Source organism: Muntiacus reevesi, chromosome 11 (genome assembly GCF_963930625.1).
Source record: "Muntiacus reevesi chromosome 11, mMunRee1.1, whole genome shotgun sequence".
Classification (NCBI taxonomy): domain Eukaryota; kingdom Metazoa; phylum Chordata; class Mammalia; order Artiodactyla; family Cervidae; genus Muntiacus; species Muntiacus reevesi.
In genome coordinates, this window is record NC_089259.1 from 66,806,844 (window position 1) to 66,831,210 (window position 24,367).

At 40.7% G+C, this 24,367-nt stretch overlaps 1 protein-coding gene across 1 annotated transcript in view; it reads left to right on the top strand.

Annotated features, from left to right (window-relative positions):
* LOC136144256 (ATP-binding cassette sub-family C member 4-like) overlaps positions 1 to 24,367 on the top strand; it is a 152,903-nt gene that overhangs the window by 88,523 nt on the left and 40,013 nt on the right. The window contains 6 exon segments of the mRNA XM_065902002.1: positions 3,206 to 3,356; positions 7,573 to 7,692; positions 8,843 to 8,953; positions 13,640 to 13,740; positions 14,826 to 15,014; positions 17,954 to 18,109. Of these exon segments, the coding sequence (XP_065758074.1) occupies positions 3,206 to 3,356; positions 7,573 to 7,692; positions 8,843 to 8,953; positions 13,640 to 13,740; positions 14,826 to 15,014; positions 17,954 to 18,109 (828 nt within the window).

The following is a 24,367-nucleotide window of genomic DNA, read 5'->3' on the forward strand; positions in this document are numbered from 1 at the left end:
AGAAAGGAGAACTGGAACTCGGCCCTACCAGAAACCAGAACAGACAGAACAGAACCAAAATTCGAGTTCTCTGCCAAGAGGAGGTTATCAGCCTTCAATCCTCAGCTCAGGCTGAGGCCCTTCGACCAGATTCCTACATCCAGGACAGGGGTACTAGAAAAAAAGGGGTAGGATAGGAAGGGTTAAGGAGAGGAAAGAGAGAAGAAAGGGGAGAAATGTCAGTAAATTTTCCTGTTCTTTACCTGGTCGGGGCATTCTGACCAGTTGTCTGTGTCAGGAGAAGACAAGGGACGAAAGAGTCCCAGTTGTGGCCGCTAGGTCTAGTCCATCGGCAGGCAAGCTGGTTCCTGAGTATCCCGAGTGGCCAGGATGTCAATCACAGCAAAGAAGAGACCCCACCATAGTCACCATTTGTTGCAGGAAGGGGGACCCTTCGAGGGCAGGAAAGTGGGCTTTGGTGTAACACTCGGAAATGAATTGTCCAAGGAGACACGTGCTGACAAAGAGCAGCACAAGAAATTTTATTGGGAAAGGATACCCGGGCAGAGAGCAGTAGAGTAAGGGAACCCAGGAGAACTGCTCTCTCAAATGACTTTTTGCTTAGATACTATTTTCACCTTCTGCCAACTTCTATAAAGGACTTGAGATAGCTGGCAATAAAAGCTTCACAAATGTGTATACATATAATTGTAAATCCATACACTGTTTATATATATATATATAATATTCAATCCACAATGAGAGTCGATATACTATTACCTACAAGTAGATGTTAGAGACATCCTGTTTGAATTACTTCAGAATTTAGGGGCATGAAATCTGAAGGACATGAGATAACTTTGGAGCTCTGAAAGCATTAATAATAGGTCTTCAATGAGTATCTGAGGAAAATGCATTAACTCAGTTCCTGTGGAGTCCTTCATTTTTATTTTAACTCTGCTTCCCAGATTATCTGCCAGACTGGGTTTAGTCTTAACAGGCTCTCCTGGGGAGAGCCAGATTATTGAAACTGATGAATGTTACCCATCAAATGATGTGAGTCTGCTAAAAAAGCTGTAATTTGGATTTTTATTGGCATTTTAGCAGGTTTTTTGACAACCAGCAATGGCAAGCCAAGTGACTTAAGACTAGACACAGAAGAAGCTGGTAGGACTGCCCCCTCCATCCCCCGCCACCATAAGCGTGAAAGTTGTAGCTGGTGGAATGCATACTTAATGCAGTGGCTGTAAGCAGTTGTTCATCTGTAGGTCTAATAGGAGAGTGGTCAGTCAGGCTTATCTTTCTTCACTTATGACTGGAATGTGTTCCTTCAGAATCCCATCCTCTTCACTCTGGGTTTTACTTTGATACCACGGCAGGTGTGGGAGAAACAGGAAAAGCACAAGAGTCTCCATCCAGATAATAAAGTTTGGTTCCCAAGAGCTCCTGGACACAGAGTCACAGTTCTGGATGTTTTCTCCTCCTTCCAGGCTCCTCCTGCCTGCAGCTGTGGCTTTGGACTTCCCTGGATATAAACCATTCCTGTCTCTCTCCTTGACCTGCTGTCCTTCCTGGGAAAACAGGACAACCACTTACCATCCCATCTTTATGTCATATCTGTAAATAGAAATGAAGTTTTTGCTTTTATCATTCACAACATGGTTGTGAAGATCCTCTGAGAAAACCGATCAGGAAGAGGAGTGAAATGATAACCCGAGTCTCTGTGATACAGACATTACCCCCATAACCCATCCCTCAGAGTCACACCTGGGCCAGCTGCCCTGGGTAACAAGGTGGGGAGGCCCTGGGGTGTTGAGCATGGGATACAGGTGCTGGTGCAGAGAGGACACAGACCAACCAGTGTCAACCCACACAAGCATCTCAGCCTTCTCACCCCAGCTCATTTTTGGTCAAAATTTCCATCAACTGTAATTGCTGCCTGCGGATTATTCTTGCCACTCTTTCTGTTTGTTAAACCAGTCTGTAAAATTCAGCTATAAGTCTCTTCTTAGAATTGTCTAAAAATGTTCCTGAATTATTCCCTGTGTTTTCCCAGCTTCTCAGCCTTGAGCAGATCACTATGGATTTGTCTCCTCCTGAGATCACAAACTTTGGAGGCCTTTGTCCAGACTGAATCTGCACATCCCCTGCCCCCCACCCCACTGTATAGCAGGTAGACACTAAGTGTTGATTGCATTCTTATTGCTTGATGCTGAAAAGCAAGGGTATCATACTTTTCCTGCTAAAGATGGATACTTAAATCAATGTCAACCAGTGATTTCATTTTCTATTCTACCTGCTGTTGTTTTAGACCAAGATCATTTCCCAAGATAAAATCACCTCACGGGATAATGTGATGATTAAGAGAATGTTCATGGAACTCTTAGCACAGTGCCTTACATAGAGTAAATACTTGGTAAATGGGATCTGCTGTTGTTAAAATCATTAGCCTTGGGCATTTTAAATATTTAGTATAATGATAGAAAGATGGCTGTATATTGGGGGCAAGTTTAAATATGTCATAAAGGCTCATGACATGGGCTTCCCAGCTTCATGACTTCATGACTGAGGCTTTTCAGTGTCCATCAAGCTGATTTCCTCTCCCTGAGTAATGCTTTTACTAGACAGAGCTATTGTGAGGATTAATGAGTTAATACATGTGAAGTTTTGAAGGTATAGCCCTGTACACAGTCAATACTCAGTAAATATTAACTATGGATAGAAAATCTAGAAAGAGGAATCTCTACTTTCAGAGGTCAACATTTAAGTTTTGTCTTGTCCTACTTTTCTGGACACTGAATTTGTAATTAACCACTTCTTTATCCCTCCATGCATAGCTGAGACATCTGGATTCCTCTCCTGTGATACCTGCTCCCTCATCTTTCGAATAATACCTGCTGACTCCTGATAGTTTGGGATTCAACTCCTACTCTCTGAACTTCAAATATTCTCATTTGTTAAAACTAGTAATGCCTGCCTCATAGGGCTACTGAGTTTATCACAAGAGCTGATACCTAAAAAGTTCTTATTATCGTGTTTGGCACATATACTAAATATCATGAGGACCACTTATAATTTTACTTCTTTGGAAGGGAAAGCAGTCCCTGATGTTCCAACAAGTCTTTTCAAGGAAAGGAGTTTGATCCCAACAGAAAAAACTGTTACAGTTTATCTTTGAAAAAGATCCTTCATAAGGAGGCCTCTGTGTCTGTTTTCACTATTTCAGACATTTCTGCTTGTGATTGGTGTGCTGGGAGTGATGGTGGCTGAGATTCCTTGGATTGCTATACCTGTGATTCCCCTTGGCATAATTTTCTTCGTCCTCCAGTGGTATTTCTTTAGGACATCACGAGATGTGAAACGCCTGAAATGTACAAGTGAGTACCAGGGCTCTCAGGTTGGGATGGCTATGTAGAATGGCTCCATTTATGCCGTAATTCACCAGGCCTCTGGAATTCTGCATATTTTGTCTTCTGGAATTTCTCACCAAGTCAACATTAGGTAATTGAATGTGTTGGCCACTGTGAGTCAGTGTGGTCCTTAAGGCAAATGGAACTGATGGCAGGTCAGCTGCAGTTTTGCATTTTAGCACAAAGAGGATGGATGTGAGCACAAGGACAGGGACTGTTTTTGTCTTGTTCATGACACACTTCCTAACACAGAGTATCCGCTCTATAAATACTTTTCTTAAAAATATTTCATCATGTTGAAACTAATGTAGAAGGAAAATAGAGATTTTTTTTCTTCTCCTAAAGTTACCAGAAATAACAAGGAAAGGAAATGATTAGGAAGAGGAAAGGAGACCTCAGGAAATATGTGTCAGAAGTGATAGATTTGAAAAATACATTTTTTTCACATGTTCAAGTAAGTTGCAGTTGTTAAATGTATTTAAAAGATATATGTTAGTCACTCAGTCGTGTCCAACTTTTTGCGACCCCATGGACTTCAGCCCACCAGGCTCCTCTGTCCATAGAATTTTCCAGGCAGAAATACTAGGGTGGGTAGCCATTCCCTTCTCCAGAGGATGTTCTTGACCCAGGGGTTGAACCCAGGTCTCCTCCATTGCAGGTGGCTTCTTTACTGTCTGAGCCACCAGGTAAGCCCTGTTGAAAAGATAAGTCCTGTTATTTTCAGGTTTGCTCTTTATCATTACTAGTATTTGGGGGTGATTCCACATTGTTTATGGTCCCGCCTTCCTCAAAGTCATTCATATAAACAATGCTGAAAAGAATCTCTTAGGAGGACACAGGAGGGGGATCTGTTCAATGTACATTTAGTTTATTACTCCATCAGCTTCTTAGTTGCAGAATAATGGGGAACAGTGACTTCCCTTGTGGTCCTGTGGGTATGACTCTGTGCTTTCATTGCTGGGGCACAGCTGCAATCCCTGGTTGGGGAACTAAGAACCTGCAAGGTGCAGCAAAAAAAAAAAAAAAAAAAAAAGAATAATGTAAACACATTTTATGATTAATCATTCTACAGGTAGTCACAGATGGTGAAATAATTGAATTTATCTCATTATTAATCACATAGTTCATCACTATTAAAAATAATAATGAAAGTAGAATTGTTATATATTTTTTAAAAGTTATAAACACTTGACAGAGATATTTGCCTGAGGAGGGGAAATTTCCCATCCATATGGAAGTGGAGAGAAGGGCACCTCCTGAGGGTTTTTTTAAGAAGTAGTACAGGATTTTCTCAGTATTTGATCTGGAGAGTCTGAGTACTTTAGCACCTGTGGAATATTTGGATTTTCTTGCACCCTAGTAGGCTGTGATAAGCTAGACAATAAATTCAATCCAGGTTCTCTGTCTTTCACACCCCAGATAACAACGTGTGGTGGCCAGTTGATTAGAACTGTTTGTAGTCTCTCTGTAAGTGGTGGGTCTGTGCCATAAATAGTAACACTGCTGTTTTCTCTAAATAGTAACTGATAGTATATTTTATGACTTCCCAGGTGGCTCAGTGGTAAAAAAAAAAAAAAGTTGGTTCAACCTCAGGTGCTTAATAAGATGTGCAGTAACAGAAGGCTATTGGGTGTTAACTGAGTGTTTTCTGAATATAAATAACAAAGTCTGGAGAAAAATGCTCATTATCACACATGGGCATACTTCACCCTGATTATTCTCCATGTGAGACTCTACTGCTGTTGTGATTAAAAGCACAACCTTGGGAATAAGAAACAGTTGAATCTCACACCCAGATCCACCCCTTAGGTGGGTTGAAATAGTTAATCTTGGACCGTAAATGCTCTTAATCCCTCAGTCTCTGGAGTTCTCATGAGGATTTCTTGAATCGATGCTTGTAAAGTACTTGCTGGCCATGACCAAAGGCACTGGAAACTTGAACATGAGAGAATCAAGAAATTACTCACAACTAGAAGATCTCACATAGCTTGAATGATAACCTGTCAGCAGGACTATCAGCCTGGGGTCCACTTGCCAGAGAAGATCTGCAATCCTGGTGCGGTGTGTCCCCAAGTGTCCTCAGGGTTGTGGAAACACAGACATCAGTTATGTGAACTGTAGGGTTAAATGTGTCTGTGACTGTGGGTTGATGCCATGGTTGTGACATAATCTGCTTCAGGACTTGTGGGCTCAGTGCTTGTGGGAAAAAGATGTTACTTTGGGCAACATAACACCAGAGCCTTACATCCCCTCTCCCTTATTCTAGCTAATTTTCTTTGTAGACCCTGCAATTCACTCATCCTGGCATCCTGCTCAGCCCTAAATGGGATTTGAGAGAAACGGGATGGCTTTTCATGGGTCCAGATTCCCCCAGCCTGTAACTCTTGGGCATGAAGTGAGGAAGGTGATGGGGTTTTGGTTCCCTGGGTTCAAGGCTGAGATGACAGCTGATTTCTAAAGTCTACCCCACCCTCCATCCCTGCTGGAAAGAATTAGCTGCACTTTGATCTCCTGACGAGGAAAGCAGGAGAGGGAGGCCAAAGTGATGAGTTCACTCCAGGACTCTCCCTGGGTGAAGAGCCACATCTGCTTCCTGCTCAGAAACTTTGCCTGTGATGAATAGTGTTGATATCACAACATTTGCTCAGGAAACAAGAGCCTGGTTCTAGTGAGTTTTCTGTGCTCTCTGGAGCTGGACTCTCGCCATCCTTCTGACAGGGTGATGGGCCCTGAAATACACCTGCGTCATCCCTGTGAGCACCCCGCTTCCAGACTGAGTTCTGGGGGTGGATTGGGACACCTGCTAGACTGAAGAAAAGCCCTGAACAGAGTCCCTCACCTTTATTATTTGGAGCATGAGCTCCATCTGAGTTTATGTTGCTCTTATAAACAACAGTTATAGGAAGCTAAAAAGTTAGTCAATAGAGTAAAGAGAGAGCAGTGTGGATGCTGGAATGAGAACACAGGTACACGACGGGTGATCAAAGGCACCACCAAGTCATTTTCAGCTCTTTGCATGAACAGAGTACAAAGGGGAAATGTTAGATCATGTCACAGTTCAGAGATCCAGCAGGGCAGTTGTGAAAACATCTATCAGGTTCCTGGAGTGGAAGTCAAGACTATTCAAAGACTGTTTGTCTGCCTGGTCCTGTGGGCACAAGGGCAGTGTAGTACCGGGTGCTCCGTGATCACACAGAGGCTCCTGGCGCAGGTGCGGGGAGAGTCCCTGAATGGCGGAGATGGCAGACTGTCCGCTCCCTTACTCGTCTCTCCCTGTCCTAGGTCTGGGTCTGGTCCAGGGTGGGGGATGCACTGACACTTATACAGCCCTTAGGTTACTCATCTAAGGAGGAGAAAACACACAGGTAGTTCATCAAAATTCAGGGTGGTGAGGATTTTAATGAGGATTAAATTTTAGAATGCTACTGATTCAAAAATTAGTGAACAGTAATTACTCACCCATGGAAAAGAATGAAATATTGCATTTGCAGCAACATGGATGGATCTAGAGAATATTATTCTTAGTAAAGTCAGTCAAAGAAAGACAAATATGATATCACTTATACATGGAATCTAAAAATAATACAAATGAATCGGTATGCAAAATGGAATTAGACTCAGAGACATAGAAAACAAACTTTTGGTTACCAAAGGGGATAGGGAGGAACAACTTAGAAGTATGAGATTAATAGACACACTGCTATTAATATGTAAAATAAAAAACAACAAGGATTACTATAAAGCACAGGAGTTTTATTCAGTATAATAACCTATAAGGGGATATAATCAGGAAAAAATAATAACTGAATGACTGTACTATATACCTAAAACTAACATTGTTGTAAATCTTCAATATATTATTTAAAAATTGTGAAGAGTTTCCACCTGGTGAGATGCCAGAAGAATTTGGAGGGAGGCGTGTTTGAGAAGACCTTGATGAAAGGACCAGTAAAGAATTTCTTAATCTAAATCTAGCTGTGATTTGAATTTGATCAAAGGTAGTTTCAAAGAGAATCTCTCCTTCCCAGGTCATTAAAGTGAAGCTTGGGGTGAGCAGGAGTTGAGGGTCACATGAAGGATTCCCTTGGGCAGGATGTGTGACCACAGAGCCCAGGAGGCAGTGGTTTCCTCGCCTCCAGCCTCCCTGACTTTCTCTGTCGTGTGTCTGTTTCTGCTTCTCCAGCACGGAGCCCGGTGTTTTCCCTCTTAGCATCTTCTCTCCGGGGACTCTGGACCATCCGGGCGTACAAAGCTGAACAGAAATTTCAGGAGCTCTTTGACTCACACCAGGATTTGCACTCAGGTCTGTAAGTTTCTGGAGATTTTTCCTAAGGATGGGGTGTGCTGCTTTTTGAGGGCTGACCTCCTCAGGTGGCCTGACTGGCCAGGCCCTCTCTCTGTGCCTCCCCATGTCTCCCTCACACCCGCCTCCCCCACCCCTTCCTCTTAGCATCTCCTCTGTGCTCCCCTCTTCCCCATCACCCCCTGCTTTTCTCCCCTGACTGGCTTGCATTGTCCTTTCATTACTTTGCCCTGTGGACTTCTGTCTCTTTAGGGCAAGAGTCAGCAAACTTTTTTTTTTTTTGCAAAGATCTAGATAGAAAATATTGTAGGCTTTGAGTGCTATACTGTGTCTGTTGCAACTACTCACCTTTGCTGTTGTAGCACAATGACAGGCAAAGACAGTACATCAGAAAATGGCTGTAGCTGTGTTTCAATAAAACTTCATTTTCAGAACCGGATGGGTGGCTGTTCTTGACCCCCAGGCTGTGGTTTGCCATCTTTTTTCAGGGCAGATGTGGAGGGTAGCAGATGTGATTGAGGAAAGTAATTTCCTGATTTGCTACCCACTTGATTATGCTTTGTATCAGTGAAGTTTTTTCCTAGGTAGAAAGTTCAGAATTTCCTCTAAGTCTATAAAATCCTGGCCAAACTTTCCAATCATTATTGTATTTTGAAGATAAAGTGGTAATTGAAAGCCACATGCAGATCCTTTTAGCTAATGGTCATACAGACGCTGGTTCCTAAGAATAAATACAGGAGGACCCTGTAGTGAGGGCAGAAGGTGCTGGAATCAGTATGAGCTGTTCTGTCTGCTGTCAGAGAGCTGGAAACAGTCAGGCCTGTGAGAGGATGATCTTCACGCTGAGGCCCAGCACTGCAGGAAATGCACCGATGAGACAATTTTCCATCTTCCTTCTTGTGATCTTATTTCTGTTGATGACCTGTGGGTTGAAGTTTTCAGTGCATGCTTCCTGGACTGATTTCTGTGTGTCCCATATGTTGTCTTGTGTTAGAACCTAGTTTTCTGGAATCTTTAGTTTCTTTGGGTGTGTAACTTTGCTACTCTATCTTGTGTAAAATGCTCAACTGAGAAAAATGCTCTCCCTAATGAGAAACAGCTAACATGGTTTTTCTGTTTATGTACTATGCTTATTACGTCACAAATCCAGAGGCTTGGTTCCTGCTTTTGACGACATCCCGATGGCTCGCTGTGTATCTAGATGTCATCTGTGCCATCTTTGTCACTGTTGTTGCCTTTGGGGCCCTGACTCTGGTAGAAAGTAAGTACAGATGTGAATATTTGTGGTATATTTATGGTTTATAGCTTTGTTTGCAGTTATTAAAACCCTTGCCATCTTGTCTAATATAGAGTCTTTGGTTGTAATGAATTGTATTAAAGTGTTTGCAGCATATGAGTCCACGTGTATGCAATGTGGTCCATGTGAAGTCATTTGTGTCCTTTTTTCCATTTATTTATTTACAGGAGGTACTTGTTGAGACCCCTTTAAAAATTTTTGGTTGGCATGTGGTTGATTTATGGTGTTTTGTTAGCTTCAGGTGTACTGCCAGGTGAATCTGTTATACATATATCCACCCTTTAAAAATTATTTTCCCTATGTCCCATGAACATTGGGGTGCATGTATCTTTTTTTTAGTAATTTTAATTTTAATTAATACTTCAAATAATTAGAAAAGAATTTTTCTTTTTGGCTTTTGGAATCTTTAGGAGCAAAGACCAGGTATGAATTGCCTGCTCCAGCAGACCTGTGGTGCCTTGGGACCCTGCTTTGGCTCGCACGGATCATTCTTTTTTTTTAAGTTTTATTGGGGTATAGTTGATTTACACTGTCTAGGTGCCCCAAGTAATAGTTGGAGGAGGCTGTGGCACTCATAGGAGCCTGGAAGACTTTTTGTAACTTAAAAGCTTTCAGATGGTTAGAAACAAATCCAATTACACAGTTACAGATGCAGGAAATAAACAGTAAAAAAAGAACAATTAGAATTATTATGATTAAGATAGTTTTCCACCATGGGGAGCTAGTTAACGTTTCCCAGAGTGAGGTGACTGAGGTTTCAGGAGTATCCAGAGCCTGAATCATCTTGTTGGACCATAAAGATGAACTGTGTTGAACTGTGTTGTTGGAGAAGACTCTTGAGAGTCCCTTGGACTGCAAGGAAATCAGGCCAGTCAATCCTAAAAGAAAGCATTCCTGAATACTCATTGGAAGGACTGATGCTGAAGCTGAAACTCCAATGCTTTGACCACCTGATGAGAACTGACTCATTTGAAAAGACCCTGATGCTGGGAAAGACTGAAGACCAGAGGAGAAGAGGGTGGCAGAGGATGATATGGTTATACAGCATCACTGACTCAATGGACATGAATTTGAAGTCAGCAAAATCAAGACTGGGAGCTGACTGTTGTTCAGATCATGAACTCCTTATTGCCAAATTCAGACTTAAATTGAAGAAAGTAGGAAAAACCACTAGGCTATTCAGGTATGACCTAAATCAAATCTCTTACGATCATACAGTAGAAGTGACAAATAGATTCAAGGGTTTAGATATGATAGAGTGCCTGAAGAACTATGGACAGAGCTTTGTAACACTGTACAGGAGGTGGTGAACAAAACCATCCCCAAGTAAAAGAAAAGCAACAAGGTAAAATGGTTGTCTGAGGAGGCCTTACAATTAGCTGAGAAAAGAAGAGATGTTAAAGGCAAAGCAGAAAAGGAAAGATATAAGCATCTGAATGCAGAGTTCCAAAGAATAGCAAGGAGAGATAAGAAAGCCTTCCTAAGTGATCAGTGCAAACAAATAGAGGAAAACAACAGAATGAGAAACACTAGCAATCTCTTCAAGAAAATTAGAGATACCAAGGGAACATTTCATGCAAAGATGGGCACAATAAAGGACAGAAATAGTACAGACCTAACAGAAGCAGAAGATATTAAGAAGAGGTGGCAAGAATACAAAGAAGAAATATATTAAAAAAAAGATCTTCATGACCCAGATAATCACGGTGATGTGATTACTCACCTAGAGCCAGACATCCTGGCCTGTGAAGTCAGGTGGGCCTTAGGAAGCATTACTATCAACAAAGCTAGTGGAGGTGATGAATTCTAGCTGAGCTATTTCAATCCTAAACAGTGATGCTGTGAAAGTGCTTCCCTCAAATGCCAGCAAATTTGGAAAACTAAGCAGTGGCCACAGGACTGGGAAAGGTCAGTTTTCATTCCAATCCCAAAGAATGTTCAAACTACCACATAATTGCACTCATCTCACACGATAGCAAAGTAATACTCAAAATTCTCCAAGCTAGGCTTCAACAGAATGTGAACCGAGTGAATCCAGATGTTCAGACTGTATTTAGAAAAGGCAGAGGAACCAGAGAACAAACTGCCAACATCCGTTGGATCATTGAAAAAGCAAGAGAGTTCCAGAAAAACATCTACTTCTGCTTCATTGACTACGTTAAAGCCTTTGACTGTGGATCAGAACAAACTGGAAAGTTCTTAAAGAGATAAGAATATCAGACTACCGTACCTGCCTCCTGTGAAACCTGTGTGCAGGTCAAGAAGCAACAGTTAGGACTGGATATGGAAAAACAGACTGGTTAGCAATTGGGAAAGGAGCATGTCAAGGCTGTATAATGTCCTCCTGCTTATTTAACTTATATGCAGAGTTCATCATGGGAAATGTATGATTGAGGCATAAACGGGAATCAAGATAGCAGGGAGAAATATCAGTAACTTCAGATATGCAGATGACACCACCCTTATGGCAGAAAATGAAGAGGAACTATAGAGCCTTTTCATGAAAGTGAAGGCCTTTTGAGGAGAGTGAAAAAGCTGACTTAAAACTCAACATTCAAAAAACAAAGATCATAGCATCTGGTCCTAGTTCAGTTCAATTCAGTTCAGTCAGTCAGTCGTGTCCGACTCTTTGTGACCTCATGAACCACAGCACGTCAGGCCTCCCTGTCCATCACCAACTGCTAGAGTCTACCCAAACCCATGTCCATTGAGTCAGTGATGCCATCCAACCATCTCATCCTCTTGTCCCCTTCTCCTCCTGCCCTCAATCTTCCCCAGCATCAGGGTCTTTTCAAATGAGTCAGCTCTTCTCATCAGGTGGCCAAAATATTAGAGTTTAGCTTCAACATCAATCCTTCCAATGAACACCCAGGACTGATCTCCTTTAGGATGGACTTCATGGCAAATCGATGGGGAAGCAGTGGAAACAGTGACTGACTTCATATTTTGGGGCTCCAAAATCACTGCAGATGATGACTTCAGCCATTAAATTAAAAGACACTTGCTCCTTCGAAGAAAAGCTATGACAACCCTAGACAGCATATTAAAAAGCAGAGAAATTACTTTGCTGAAAAAGGTCTGTCTAGTCAAATCTATGGTTTTTCCAGTAGTCATGTATAAGGTGAACCATAAAGAATGCTGAGGACCAAAGGACTGATGCTTTTGAACTGTGGTGTTAGAGAAGACTCGAGAGTTGCTTGGACTGCAAGGAGATCAACCATCCTAAAGGAAATCAGTCCTGAATATTCATTGGAAGGATTGATGCTGAAGCTGTAGCTCCCATACTTTGGTCACCTGATGCGAAAACCTGACTCGTTAGAAAAGATCTTGATGCTGGGAAAGATTAAAGGCAGGAGGAGAAAGGGACTACAGAGGATGAGATGGTTGGATCACATCACCGGCTCAAAGGACATGAGTTTGAGCAAGCTCTGGGAGCTGGTGATGGACAGGGACCTGGCGTGTTACAGTCTATGGGGTCGCAAATAGACATGACTGAGCAACTGAACAACAACTTTATTAATTCTAAGTTCATAATATTTTAGAAAAATTACTTATTTATTTGACTGTACTTGGTCTTAGTTGGGACACGTGGGATCTTCAGTCTTAGTTGTGACATGAAGGACTTTAGTTGTAGCATGTGAATTCTTAGTTGTGGCATGTGGAGTCTAGTTCCCTGACCAGGGACTGAACCCAAGACCCCTGCAATGAGAGCTCAGAGTCTTAGCTATTGGACCATCAGAGAAGTCCCTCATAATATGTCTTTTTACTGTATTACTGTCTCACTGGCTTTTTACTGTCTTACTATTTGTTTACTGTCTCACGCAACAGAAGTAATATTATGAGTAATACTATCATTACATGTAAATGATTTAAATATAATAAAGGAGGTCTCTCACTACTATATAAAATAGATAACTAAAAACGACCTACTGTATAGCACAGGGAACTCTATTTAAATACTCGGTAATGACATAAATGGGTAAAATCTTTAAAAAGAGTGGATTATATGTATGCTGTGCTGTGCTTAGTTGCTCAATCCTATCCGACTCTTTGCAACCCCATGGACTGTAGCCCAACAGGCTCCTCTGTCCATGGGGATTCTCCAGGCAAGAATACTGGAGTGGGTTTCCATGCCCTCCTCTAGGGGGTCTTCCCAACCCAAGGATTGAACCCAGGTCTCCCACATTGCAGGCAGATTCTTTACCATCTGAGTCACTAGGGAAGCCCTAGAATACTGTCGTGGGTAGCCCATCCCTTCTCCCGGGGATCTTCCCGACTAGGGAATCGAACTGGAGTCTCCTGTATTGTGGGTGGATGGTTTACCAGTTGAGCTACCAGGAGAGCCTGGATTATATGTATATGTATGGCTAATTAACTTTACTGTACACCTGAAACTAACACAACTTTGTATATGAACTATATATATATATATGTATATATATGTATATATGTATATATGTATATATATTTGTATATGTATATGTATATATATTTGTATATGAACTATATATATATATGTATATATATGTATATGAACTTTGTATATGAACTCCAATAAAAATCATAAAAATAAAGCAGTCTTATTCATAAAGTGACAGAAGGAGCTACAGGAGGAAGTAGACTGACTTGATTCCTTTTCTTCCTCACTAGCTTTGGATCTTGGGCAGGTTGGCATGGTGCTGTCACTCACTGTCACACTCACGGGGATGTTCCAGTGGTGTGTCAGGCAAAGTGCTGAAGTGGAGAATATGGTGATGTTTATCTTTCCATTCTTAGCCTTTTCAGGTCTCCTTGCTGTTAAATGGCATAAAGCAATTCTTCTGTAAAATAGAAAACTATTATTTTTACATCATAGTTAACAAAGGTTTTTTTTTTTACTTTCTCCTCTATCTGCTTAAATTAATGTAAAATAAAATATTAACATCTTTTCTCAGTCTTATGTATGCATGTCGGAAGGTTTTATGTTCATCACAAACTGTCCTCAAGTATAATAAATGTCTCTATAGGAGGGAAGTTCTGAAATCCTAGAGAGAATATAAGCTAATTTCTTAGCGGCTTGCTTAACCTTGTTTCTTAATGGGTAAGTCCTCATTTTTGGTAAAAGAAAAAAAAATCAGTGCTTTGAAGTTTATTTAATTAATATGTTCCTCCATCACCCCTCCCCCATTTTAGTGTTTATTCTTGTGTGTGTTGAACACCTGAATTTGCTGGCAGCTCTTCTTTCTGGTAGGATAAGCTCCCTCTCAGAATGTGCTCTCAAAAGTATGGAGGTATGGATGTTTAAGATGCCTTAGTCAATATGTAAGTTATGCACTTTTCAAATATTTGCATTGTCTCCTAAAGTGAGGAAAACAACAGAAATGAAATCTTCCATTTCTCTCTTCTAATAGAGTAGTAAGTGATTAATAATTAAATGAAGGTTTGATGACCATTCAGTTCTGTTATCTATAACATGTGGCCCTTCTGTAGCCATACATTACTGATTGCTGTCCATAAATATTCTTTTCTGTGACAATATTCTCTTGTTTTTAATTCAAGTATGGAAAGTGGATCAATAAAATCTTACCATTCATTTTTCTAATCCTTTCACTTTTAATACGTGTTGAAGGAAATAGCTGTAAGTGAAAGTGTTACAAGATGATAAACAAGTTTGCAAAGCATCAAAGACTATATCAAACTTTCACTTCTATCCTTTGTGGCATTAAAACCTGAGATATTCTTAACCATGTAAAAGTAGGTATAAATACATAAAAGCAGAACATTTCATTTATAGTCTCTGAACATCCATAAATAAGATCCTCTGATACTAACTGATGTGATGGCATATGTGTTTCAGATGGTTTCAGTAGAAAGGGTTATTGAATATACAGATCATGATAAAGAAGTGCCCTTGGAACAAGTGCATGTGCCACCATCCTGGCCCCATGGAGGGAAGATTGCCTTTCTTAAGAGTAACTTCGGGTACAGTTCACATGGGCCTCTGATACTGAAGGACCTGAGAGCACGCATTGGCTCAAGACAAAAGGTTTGTTTAAGCCATTTGCCTCTTTAAAATCTAGCTAGATTTAGCACTGTCTTTGTTCTTAGCTTACTTGTGTTATGGGGACTCCTCATTCCTCTATGAAAGCAGATTAGATCAGTGATATTGCAGGTGAATTTCTCTTGGAAACTGATCATGGAATGGGGATCCCAGTATTTCTTTCCCTGTATCGTGAGCTCCCTCACGGTGACTGATGGTCCTGGGCCCCAGAGCTAGAACTTAACCTGACCCAAAACACAATAGTGTCTTGGGTTTCACCTGATTTTTATATTTGAATTCTGGGAACCAGCCCTGGCTCTCTGTCCCTAACTCTCCAATGTCACCTTTCTTTCCATCCTGCCATCTTTGTATTTCTGAAATCTCCTCCTCCTACCGTGGTGTCCTCCGGTTGTAACCTCCTCCTCTGTCCCTTGGCCCTTTCCGTAGACTTTTCTTCCACTCACCCACACTTGGCTGCCTTCCCCCTGCCCTACCCTGAGAGACTGATCCTTTCTTTAGCACAGATCTGATCCTTACTGGCCTGGGTGAGTTGCTTCTGGAAGCATAGTGCAGCCCTATGTCCACTCCCACAGGGTCTGTGGGGTGAGCATGTAGTCACCAGAGAAGAGCTCAGAATCATGATCAGTCAGTAGTGAGGAACCAGAGCCCCCGATAGAGTCAGGGCCCAGAGACTCCCTCAAAGTTGCTGAAAGCAAATCGAAGGGAACAGGGGAAATGCACATGGAAGGCAGCAGAGAGGTTTGTGACCTGGTCCTGCCAGCATCCATGTCTGCTAGTGATGTTCTTTTTACACTTAGCTTGAGGCCCTTGGCCTGGACCAGGGTAGAGTCTTTTTTTTTTTTTTTTTTCAGGGTAGAGTCTTAAAGAAGAGATGAAACCAGAACAGATAAGGTGGTAGGAAGCTCTCCCCCACCTACCTCTCCAGCCAGTATATGTCCTGACTTATGCACACTGCTGCATGCGGGTTGTATGTAGGTTCTCCCAAAGCACTGCCTCCTCCCACTTCCAGTGTGCACGCTGCCCCTCTATCTCAGAGACCCTTCCCCTTGTCATCTGGCTGGTAAAAGTCTCCTAATTTTCTGATTGACTAAAGTATCTGCCTCTGTGAGATCCTCAATTCTTCCTCAGTGCCTTATATAATCTTAATATATTATAGTGCCTTATGTATATAAAGGTAACATTTACAGTACACCTGTGTTCATAGCAGCCCAAACTTAAAAGCAACTAAATCCTTACTAAAATATTCAGTTCAGTAGCTCAGTCATGTCCAACTCTTTGTGACCCAATGGACTGCAGCACACAGGCCTCCCTGTCCATCACCAACTCCTGAAGATTACTCAAACTCATGTCCATTTTAAATTATAAAATTATAAAAAATTATAAAATTATAAAATGTTTTATAGACATTGTGTTATCTTTGTAAGATAAAATTAGCTAAACCACTTTTCTAACATTTAATCTCTATAAAGATAAGGTCTTTTTTGAAATGGCATGATTGATTTTACAGGCTAAGTTTTGAAACTTTAGAGGTATTCAAATGATAGAATATGAAAAGTTCCCAGCATTCTGATTATAGTACTCAGGAATATTTTGCTCTTCTCTATTTAAAGCCATGACTTTTAAATTTTGGCTGAATTAATTTACAAATGATGGAAAGCATGCCTTTACACCCTCATCAATTCCAGATTCCTAGATAGAAATGAAATCATTTCTTGGGAAGCTTCCTTCAGGGAATTTGCAGTTGGGCAAGCTCATTGGTAGCAAAAGGCTAATTTCTGCATACATATTTGAATGCAGTTTTATTCCTCACCAGCATTTTACCTATGTTATATTGATTCTTTAATGGTATTGTTGTATTTGTTGTTGTATAGTTGCTAAGTTGTGTCTGACTCTTTTGTGACTGCATGGACTGTAGCCTTCTGGGGCTCCTCTGCCCATTGAAATCTCCAGGCAAGAGTCCTGGAGTGGGTTGCCATTCCCTTCTCCAGGGGTTCTTTCCGATCCTGGGATCGAATCCGAGTCTCCTGCACTGGCTGGTGGATTGTTTACCGCTGAGCCACCAGGGAAGCCCCAATCTTATTGTTGGTGCACTTAATTTCTCTCTGCTTTGGTTTTAATGACTAGTATGACACTTGACATGTATCTTTCCAAAGTGAAATTGCAAGTGTTAATTTGTTAATAAAATGCCTTTTGAAGTGCTCTGATGAAATATTCCATATAAACAGCAAATGTTGTTTATGTTGACATTGATCTCATTACGTGCATTTCATCTACTAGCCACTATCTTTTAACACTGAGATCTGCATTTTATAATTTTAAGATGTTTCCTTTCAAGATAGATCATAGTTAAGATATTTAGTATCATGAAGCGATTTAGTTTTTCTACCAAAGAATAATTTATCTTAAGTAATACACCCCTGAGAAAGTGAGTACTTGTTTGTGTATAATAATTCGTACTTGACTTGTTGACATCTCTGTAAAGTTAGCCACATAATTCTCAAGGTGAAATTACTTGGGCAGTAGGAATAAAGCTAATTTAAAAGTTGACTTCTTATGGACCATTTAGGAGATTGCTGGATTTTCACTGCCAGCAGATTGTCATCTTTAACTTCTTGGAACCAGTGGGTGTCTCAACCAGGGAACAGCTGTCAATGTCTGAAATTTTTGGTTGCCCAAATTTGGAGAGTGCTTCTGGTATCTAGTGGGTAGAGTTCATGGTTACTACCAACATCCTACAACATACAGTATAGCCCTCCATCCCTCAACAAGGAATTATCTGGCCCATAATGTCAACGGTGCCATGACTAAGAAACTTATATACTACTGTTTATATAGAACTTTTAAAATTCATCTTCAACAATCAGAATTTCTCTCAGGTTTGTTGCGTCCTGTTGATTCTTAATCTCTCCTGAATCTCTTTACAGCTTGGCATTGTGGGAAGGACAGGAGCTGGAAAAACCTCCCTCATCGCTGCACTTTTTAGATTGTCAGAACCTGAAGGTGGCATTTGGATTGATGACATCTTGACAGCCAGGATTGGACTTTACCGTTTACGGGAGAAAATGTCAGTTGCACCTCAGGTATGCACATTAGAACATTCTCACATGTTCTTTTTATAAGGCACCCAAGTTTACTTGCTTTTAATTTGATTATTTTTTTTCAAATTACATGAAATGATTGATCCTTTTCCCCTCGATAGAGCATATTTTTAGCAGCAGGTATTTTCAACAGACACTTTCATCAGATACCAGGTTTTGTTTCTTTGTTCATTCATTAGTTTTGTTTGCATGTGATTTAAGAACTTACTGAGATAGATTTCTGGACTTAGACTTCCTCAGGTTTCATGGTTTTATTCACTGATAACCACATAATTCTGAGAACAAAAGGATTAATAGTTTGTTTAGCACTGGAGAGATTCCTTTAGGGAAACACAAATTTTAAGTGTCTTACAGATGGAATTTTGCTCTGGAAACAAGGACATCTTTTCAAAGGTGACTATCTCCCTGGAGGGTGTTTTGTGAAACTGTGGGGCTTTGAGAATTTCAGGGTATATAGATGCTTTGGGGAGACTTTTACAATTTGGCTATTAGTAAGTAACTTTCACCAGGGAGTCAGCACAGAAAACTAAGGAAGAGTATGGAACTCAGAATTCCATCTCTGTGCATCTCAGTTTTCTCTCTTACAAGGCAGCTAGCAGTACAAATCCCTGGAGCTGTTGTGAGGACAAAATAGGTGAGTGAGTGTGAAGTGCTTCACATAGACCCAATACATAGATGCTGTGAGGATAGAGGATTGAATTGGCCATCTCTTCCTGGGCTCTGAGTCTGTTTTCTTTTTTTCTGTTTCTTAAAGTATGTCTTTCAGAGATTGTTCTGGAGACTGGGTTATATGCACAGTAGAAGTGCCTGTCTTTCCTTGTGGTTCATCCACTCAACATAATTCCATGAGTATTTACTGAGCAATTACTGTCCTCCAGGTACATAGCCAAGGGCAACATAGGCCCTGTGTCCTCATCTTCCATCCTGCCCTTTGCTTTGACAGACTTACCAATTTTTTATTTTGAGTTTTTTGGGTTTTTTTTAGTACTGTACAATCATCCAGAGAAGCTCAGGAAAACACAGACATCAGAGGAGATGAGAAACACAGACAGGAAAGGAGAAAAATGAACCAGGCAAATGTGCTTCCTGGTATGTGGGTATAATGAGCTCTGAAATGCCTGTTTATTAGGAAGCATATATAATATGATAGCCAAAGGGAGGGAGAGTGTGGATTTGAGGCTTATGACTGAGTACAACTTTTGCTACCTACCACTGTCCTCTATAATACCTGGAATTAGTATAAGTACTTTTGAAATCAAGATATTCTTTTCAGACTACAGTGAGATTACACCTCACACCCCTTAAGATGTCTACTATCAAAAAAGAAAGAAAAAAATTGACAAGTGTTGGCAAGGTTGTAGAGAAATTAGATTCCTGTTCATTGTTGATAGGAATGTAAAATGGTGCAGCCACTGTGGAAAAAAAATTGGTGGTTGCTCAAAAGATTTAAAAATAGAATTATCATATGATCTAGCAATTCTCCTTTAGGATTTCAGCCCAAAAGAATTGAAAGAAAGGTCTTGAAGAGGTACTTGAAGAAGTCTTGAAGAGTTACATGTTCATAGCAGAATTATTCTTAATAGCCCAAGGGTTGAGGGACCCAAGGGTCCACTGACAGATGGATGGATTAGCAAAATCTAGTACATGTACATACCATTGAAGTACTATTCAGCCTTTAAAAATGAAATTCTGACACATGCTAAAACACAGATGAACCTTGAGGACATTTTGCTAATGAAATAAGCCAGTCACAAATGACAAATACTGTATGATTCTACCAATATGAAGTACCTAGAGTAGTCAACTCATGGAGATGGGAAGTAGAGTGATGGCTGCCATGCGCTGCCAGGAGCAAGGAATGGGGCGTTGTTGTTTAATGGGTACAGAGTTTCAGTTTTGCAAAATGAAAGGAATTCTGTGACTGGATGGTGGTGATCCAGATGCACAACAGTGTGAATGTATTTAATACCATTGAACTGTGTACTTAAAAATGGTTATGCTAGTAAATTTTCTGTGTGTTAATATTTTACCATAATTAATTTTTTTTCCAAAGGTATCCTTTTCAGGAAAAAATGGAAAGAACTTTTTAGCATGTAAGATGCCTGTATTTAAAGATTCCCACTGGCTATTGGATTCATAACTTAGTTGTTATAGTAGAAAATGAATAAGTTTAGATTACCAAGTTTTATATTTTGAAATGTGCCAAATGAGATTAGTTTGCAGAAAGAATGGGTGTGTCTGTAAAATCCTTTTGTATCATTGGATGAAAGGATTTAGAAATGTGCTCCACATCATTTTTAATGGAAAAGGTTGTGTGGCAATATACATAAAAGAACTCTATAAATAAAGAAGTAATGGTAGATGATCTTGGCTCTGTTGGTAATGTTTGGAAATACATCTGAGCAACGACTAAACATCCCTCATCACCAGGTTTTGGTTCTGTTCCATAAGTTTCCACCCTACTTTTGAGCATGTTCTATGGGCTTCTCTGGTCGTTCAGACAGTAAAGAATCTGCCTGCAATGCAGGAGACCTGGATTCGATCCCTGGGCCGGTAAGATACCCTGAAGAAGGAAATAGCTTCCCACTCTAATATTCTTGCTTGGAGTATTCCATGGACAGAGGAGCCTGTGCGGCTACAGTCCAAATCGGACATGACTGATTTCACTTTTAATTATATACACACTCTAGAGAACATGCTTATAAAACAGTGCTAAACTTTCTATCCATGTTGTTAATGATCATCAAATATTTATTTTTCTGCTTTATATCTGTTTGTCTCCATGGTGCAATGTTGATTGATTAAAGAGAGAGAATTTGGAGAGAACTTCCCAGGAAATCATTCAGGAGGCAGGCAGGGGTAGAATGTTTAAGAGTGTAGACCAAGCGTCAGTGTGACTCACAGTTTTATCCCTGCCCTGCCTCATACAGCTGTGGGACTTTGATGAAGTCACTCGACTTTTAAGTTTCAGCGTCCCCATCCTTAAACCAGATGTGCAAATTACTGCTGCACAAATTTGTTGTGAAGATGTAACTGGTGAGGAAACATTCGTGGCCCATGCTTGGTTTTTGGGAAAGCTCAGTCAATAGTAACTATTGCTATTCCTATAGATTGGAGCCCTGGCCTTTTGGGTATTAGTCTACATAAGTAAAAAGAGTAACACATTCTGGAATGACTTTGCTCTTTAATTTCTATTTATGTTGTCATGGTCCCTGGTGATTTTCTTTATATTTATTGTTTACAATATAAACCAAATTGTTTATATAAATTTAAAGAGTGTTAGTTGTTCAGTTGTGTCTGATTCTTAGTGACCCCAGGGACTGCAGCCCGCAAGGCTCCTCTGTCCCTGAAATTCTCCAGGCAAAAATACTGAAGCGGGTAGCCATTTCCTTCTTCAGGGGATTTTCCAGGCCCAGGGAATGAACCCTGGTCTCCTGCAATGCAGGCAGATTCTTTACCATTTGAGACAAAGAGTAAAGCACAAACCAAATCAAACCAAAACAACAAATAACCACAGTAGGAATTTTGTGGAAAAGCATAGCAGAGTAGTATATCTAATGTTTTCTACCAAGAGCAAGAAGAGAGAATATTGTTTTGGTTTTTTTGTTTGTTTGTTTGTTTTTTCTTAGTATTTTGATTTCTGGCTCCCCTCCCATCAGCTTTTTTCCTGACCACTGCCGGATACACACTCATACTTTCCAGTCCATCATTAAGGCCTCTGGCATTTTTATTTTTTCTTAGCTCTCCCCACATTCTTGACTATTTTTATCCTCTCCTAGAGGATAGAGCCTGAATCTTTCATTTCTGTTCCTCTAGTGCTTGTTTTGGAGAAGGAAATGGCAACCCACTCCTATATTCTTGCCTGGAGAATCCCAGGGACGGGGAACCTGGTGGGCTTCCGTCTATGGGGTCACATAGAGTTGGACACTACTGAAACGAAAAAGCAGTGCTTGTTTTAGGCTCTGACAAGTTACACAAGTATTAATAATAATTCCCAACATTTGTGGCATCCTCACTTCATGGTAAATAGGTGGGGAAACAGTGGAAACAGTGACAGACTTTATTTTGGGGGGCTCCAAAATCACTGCAGATGATGAGTGCAGCCATGAAATTAAAAGACGCTTACTCCTTGGAAGAGAAGTTATGACCAACCTAGACAGCATATTAAAAAGCAGAGACATTACTTTGCCAACAAAGGTCCATCTAGTCAAGGCTGTGATTTTTCCAGGAGTCATGTATGGATGTGAAAGTTGGACTATGAAGAAAGCTGAACACCAAAGAATTGATGCTTTTGAACTGTGGTGTTGGAGAAAACACTTGAGAGTCCCTTGGACTGCAAGGAGATCCAACCAGTCCATCCTAAAGGAGATCAGTCCTGAATATTCATTGGAAGGACTGATGCTGAAACTCCAGTACTTTGGCCACCTGATGTGAAGAACGGACTCATTAGAAAAGATCCTAATGCTGGGAAAGATTGAAGGCAGGAGGAGAAAGGGGACAACAGAAGATGAGATGGTTGGATGGCATCACTGACTCAATGGACATCAGTTTGGGTAAACCCTGGGAGTTGATGATGGACAGGGAGGTCTGGGATGCTGCAGTCCATGGGGTTGCAAAAAGTCGGACACAACTGAGCAACTGAACTGAACTGAACTAACACATTTTAACCTCTTTTCTTACCATTTCTTGCTTAATTCTCATACTTTGGTTGTTATCCTTACCTGACAAATTTAAAAACTGAGGTTCTGGGAGCTTATGCCTTTTGCCAAGTAAGGGGTACAAACTTGGATACAAGTTTTCTGTGTGTCTATTTATTTTTTTAAATTGAAGTATAGTTGCTCTGGTGGCTTGGTGGTAAAGAATCTCACTGCTAGTGCAGGAGACATGGGTTTGATCCCTGGGTTGGGAAAATCCCCTAGAGAAGGAAATGGCAACCCACTCTAGTATTCTTGCCTGGAAAATTCCATGGACAGAGGAACCTGGTGGGCTACAGTCCATAGCATTGCAAAAGGGTAGGACACAGTTTAGTGACTGAACAACAACAACAACAAAGCCTGCTTATCTGAAGAGATCTTGAAAAACAGATTTTAAAACCTTTGGATGATTCTCTAAACTTAGAACCCCTTATGATAGTGGCACAAATAAATTGTTTTCAGATGAAGAGGGATTCCATGCAAATTCAGTATTTATTATTACAGCCCAAGTGTTGGTACAGATCAGCAGTCATCATCTTTCTCATGTTTAAACAGATTCATTTTTAAATATTTTATAGGCTTAAAAAAAAAAAAGCAAAAGCTAAGTGTTTTTTAAACAGCCCACTGTGCTCTTTTGGTATTTCTGTCCCCTGCGTTTACCTCAATAGGTTGAATGGTGAACCAGAACTCTCTCTCTAAGACATCTCCCTGATTCCCTGATTACCTGATTTTCTCCCCACCCCTACCCCTACCCCCCACTTTTTTTTTCTTGTTGAGAACAAAACTGAGAGGGAGAATACTAGTAAGGAAATATAACTGGATTCTAGCCTAATGCAGTCAGCCCTTTGTTTCTTACCCTGAATTCTTCATTAAATCCCTTGAAACTGCTCCATGTAGCCCTTGAAACAGGACTTTACATGACTTAAATTCTTCTTCCTTTGTTGGCAAACAGTGTCTTTTTCTTCTGAATATGGATGATGATCAGACATTCAGTCTGATGATTCAGACATTCAGTTCAGTTCAGTTCAGTCGCTCAGTCGTGTCTGACTCTTTGCGACCCCATAAATTGCAGCACGCCAGGCCTCCCTGTCCATCACCAACACCCAGCGTTTACTCAAACTCATCTCCATGGAGTTGTTGATGCGATCCAGCCATCTCATCCTTCTCCTCCTGCCCTCAATCCCTCCCAGCATCAGGGTCTTTTCCAATGAGTCAACTCTTTGAATGAAGTGGCCAAAGTATTGGAGTTTCAGCTTCAACATCAGTCCTTTCAATGAACACCCAGGACTGATCTCCTTTAGGATGGACTAGTTGGAACTCCTTGCAGTACAAGGGACTCTCAAGAGTCTTTCCCAACACCACAGTTCAAAAGCATCAATTCTTTGGCGTTCAGCCTTCTTCACAGTCCAACTCATACATCCATACATGACCACTGGAAAAACCATAGCCTTGACTAGATGGACCTTTGTTGGCAAAGTAATGTCTCTGCTTTTTAATATGCTGTCTAGGTTGGTCATAACTTTCCTTCCAAGAAGTAAGTGTCTTT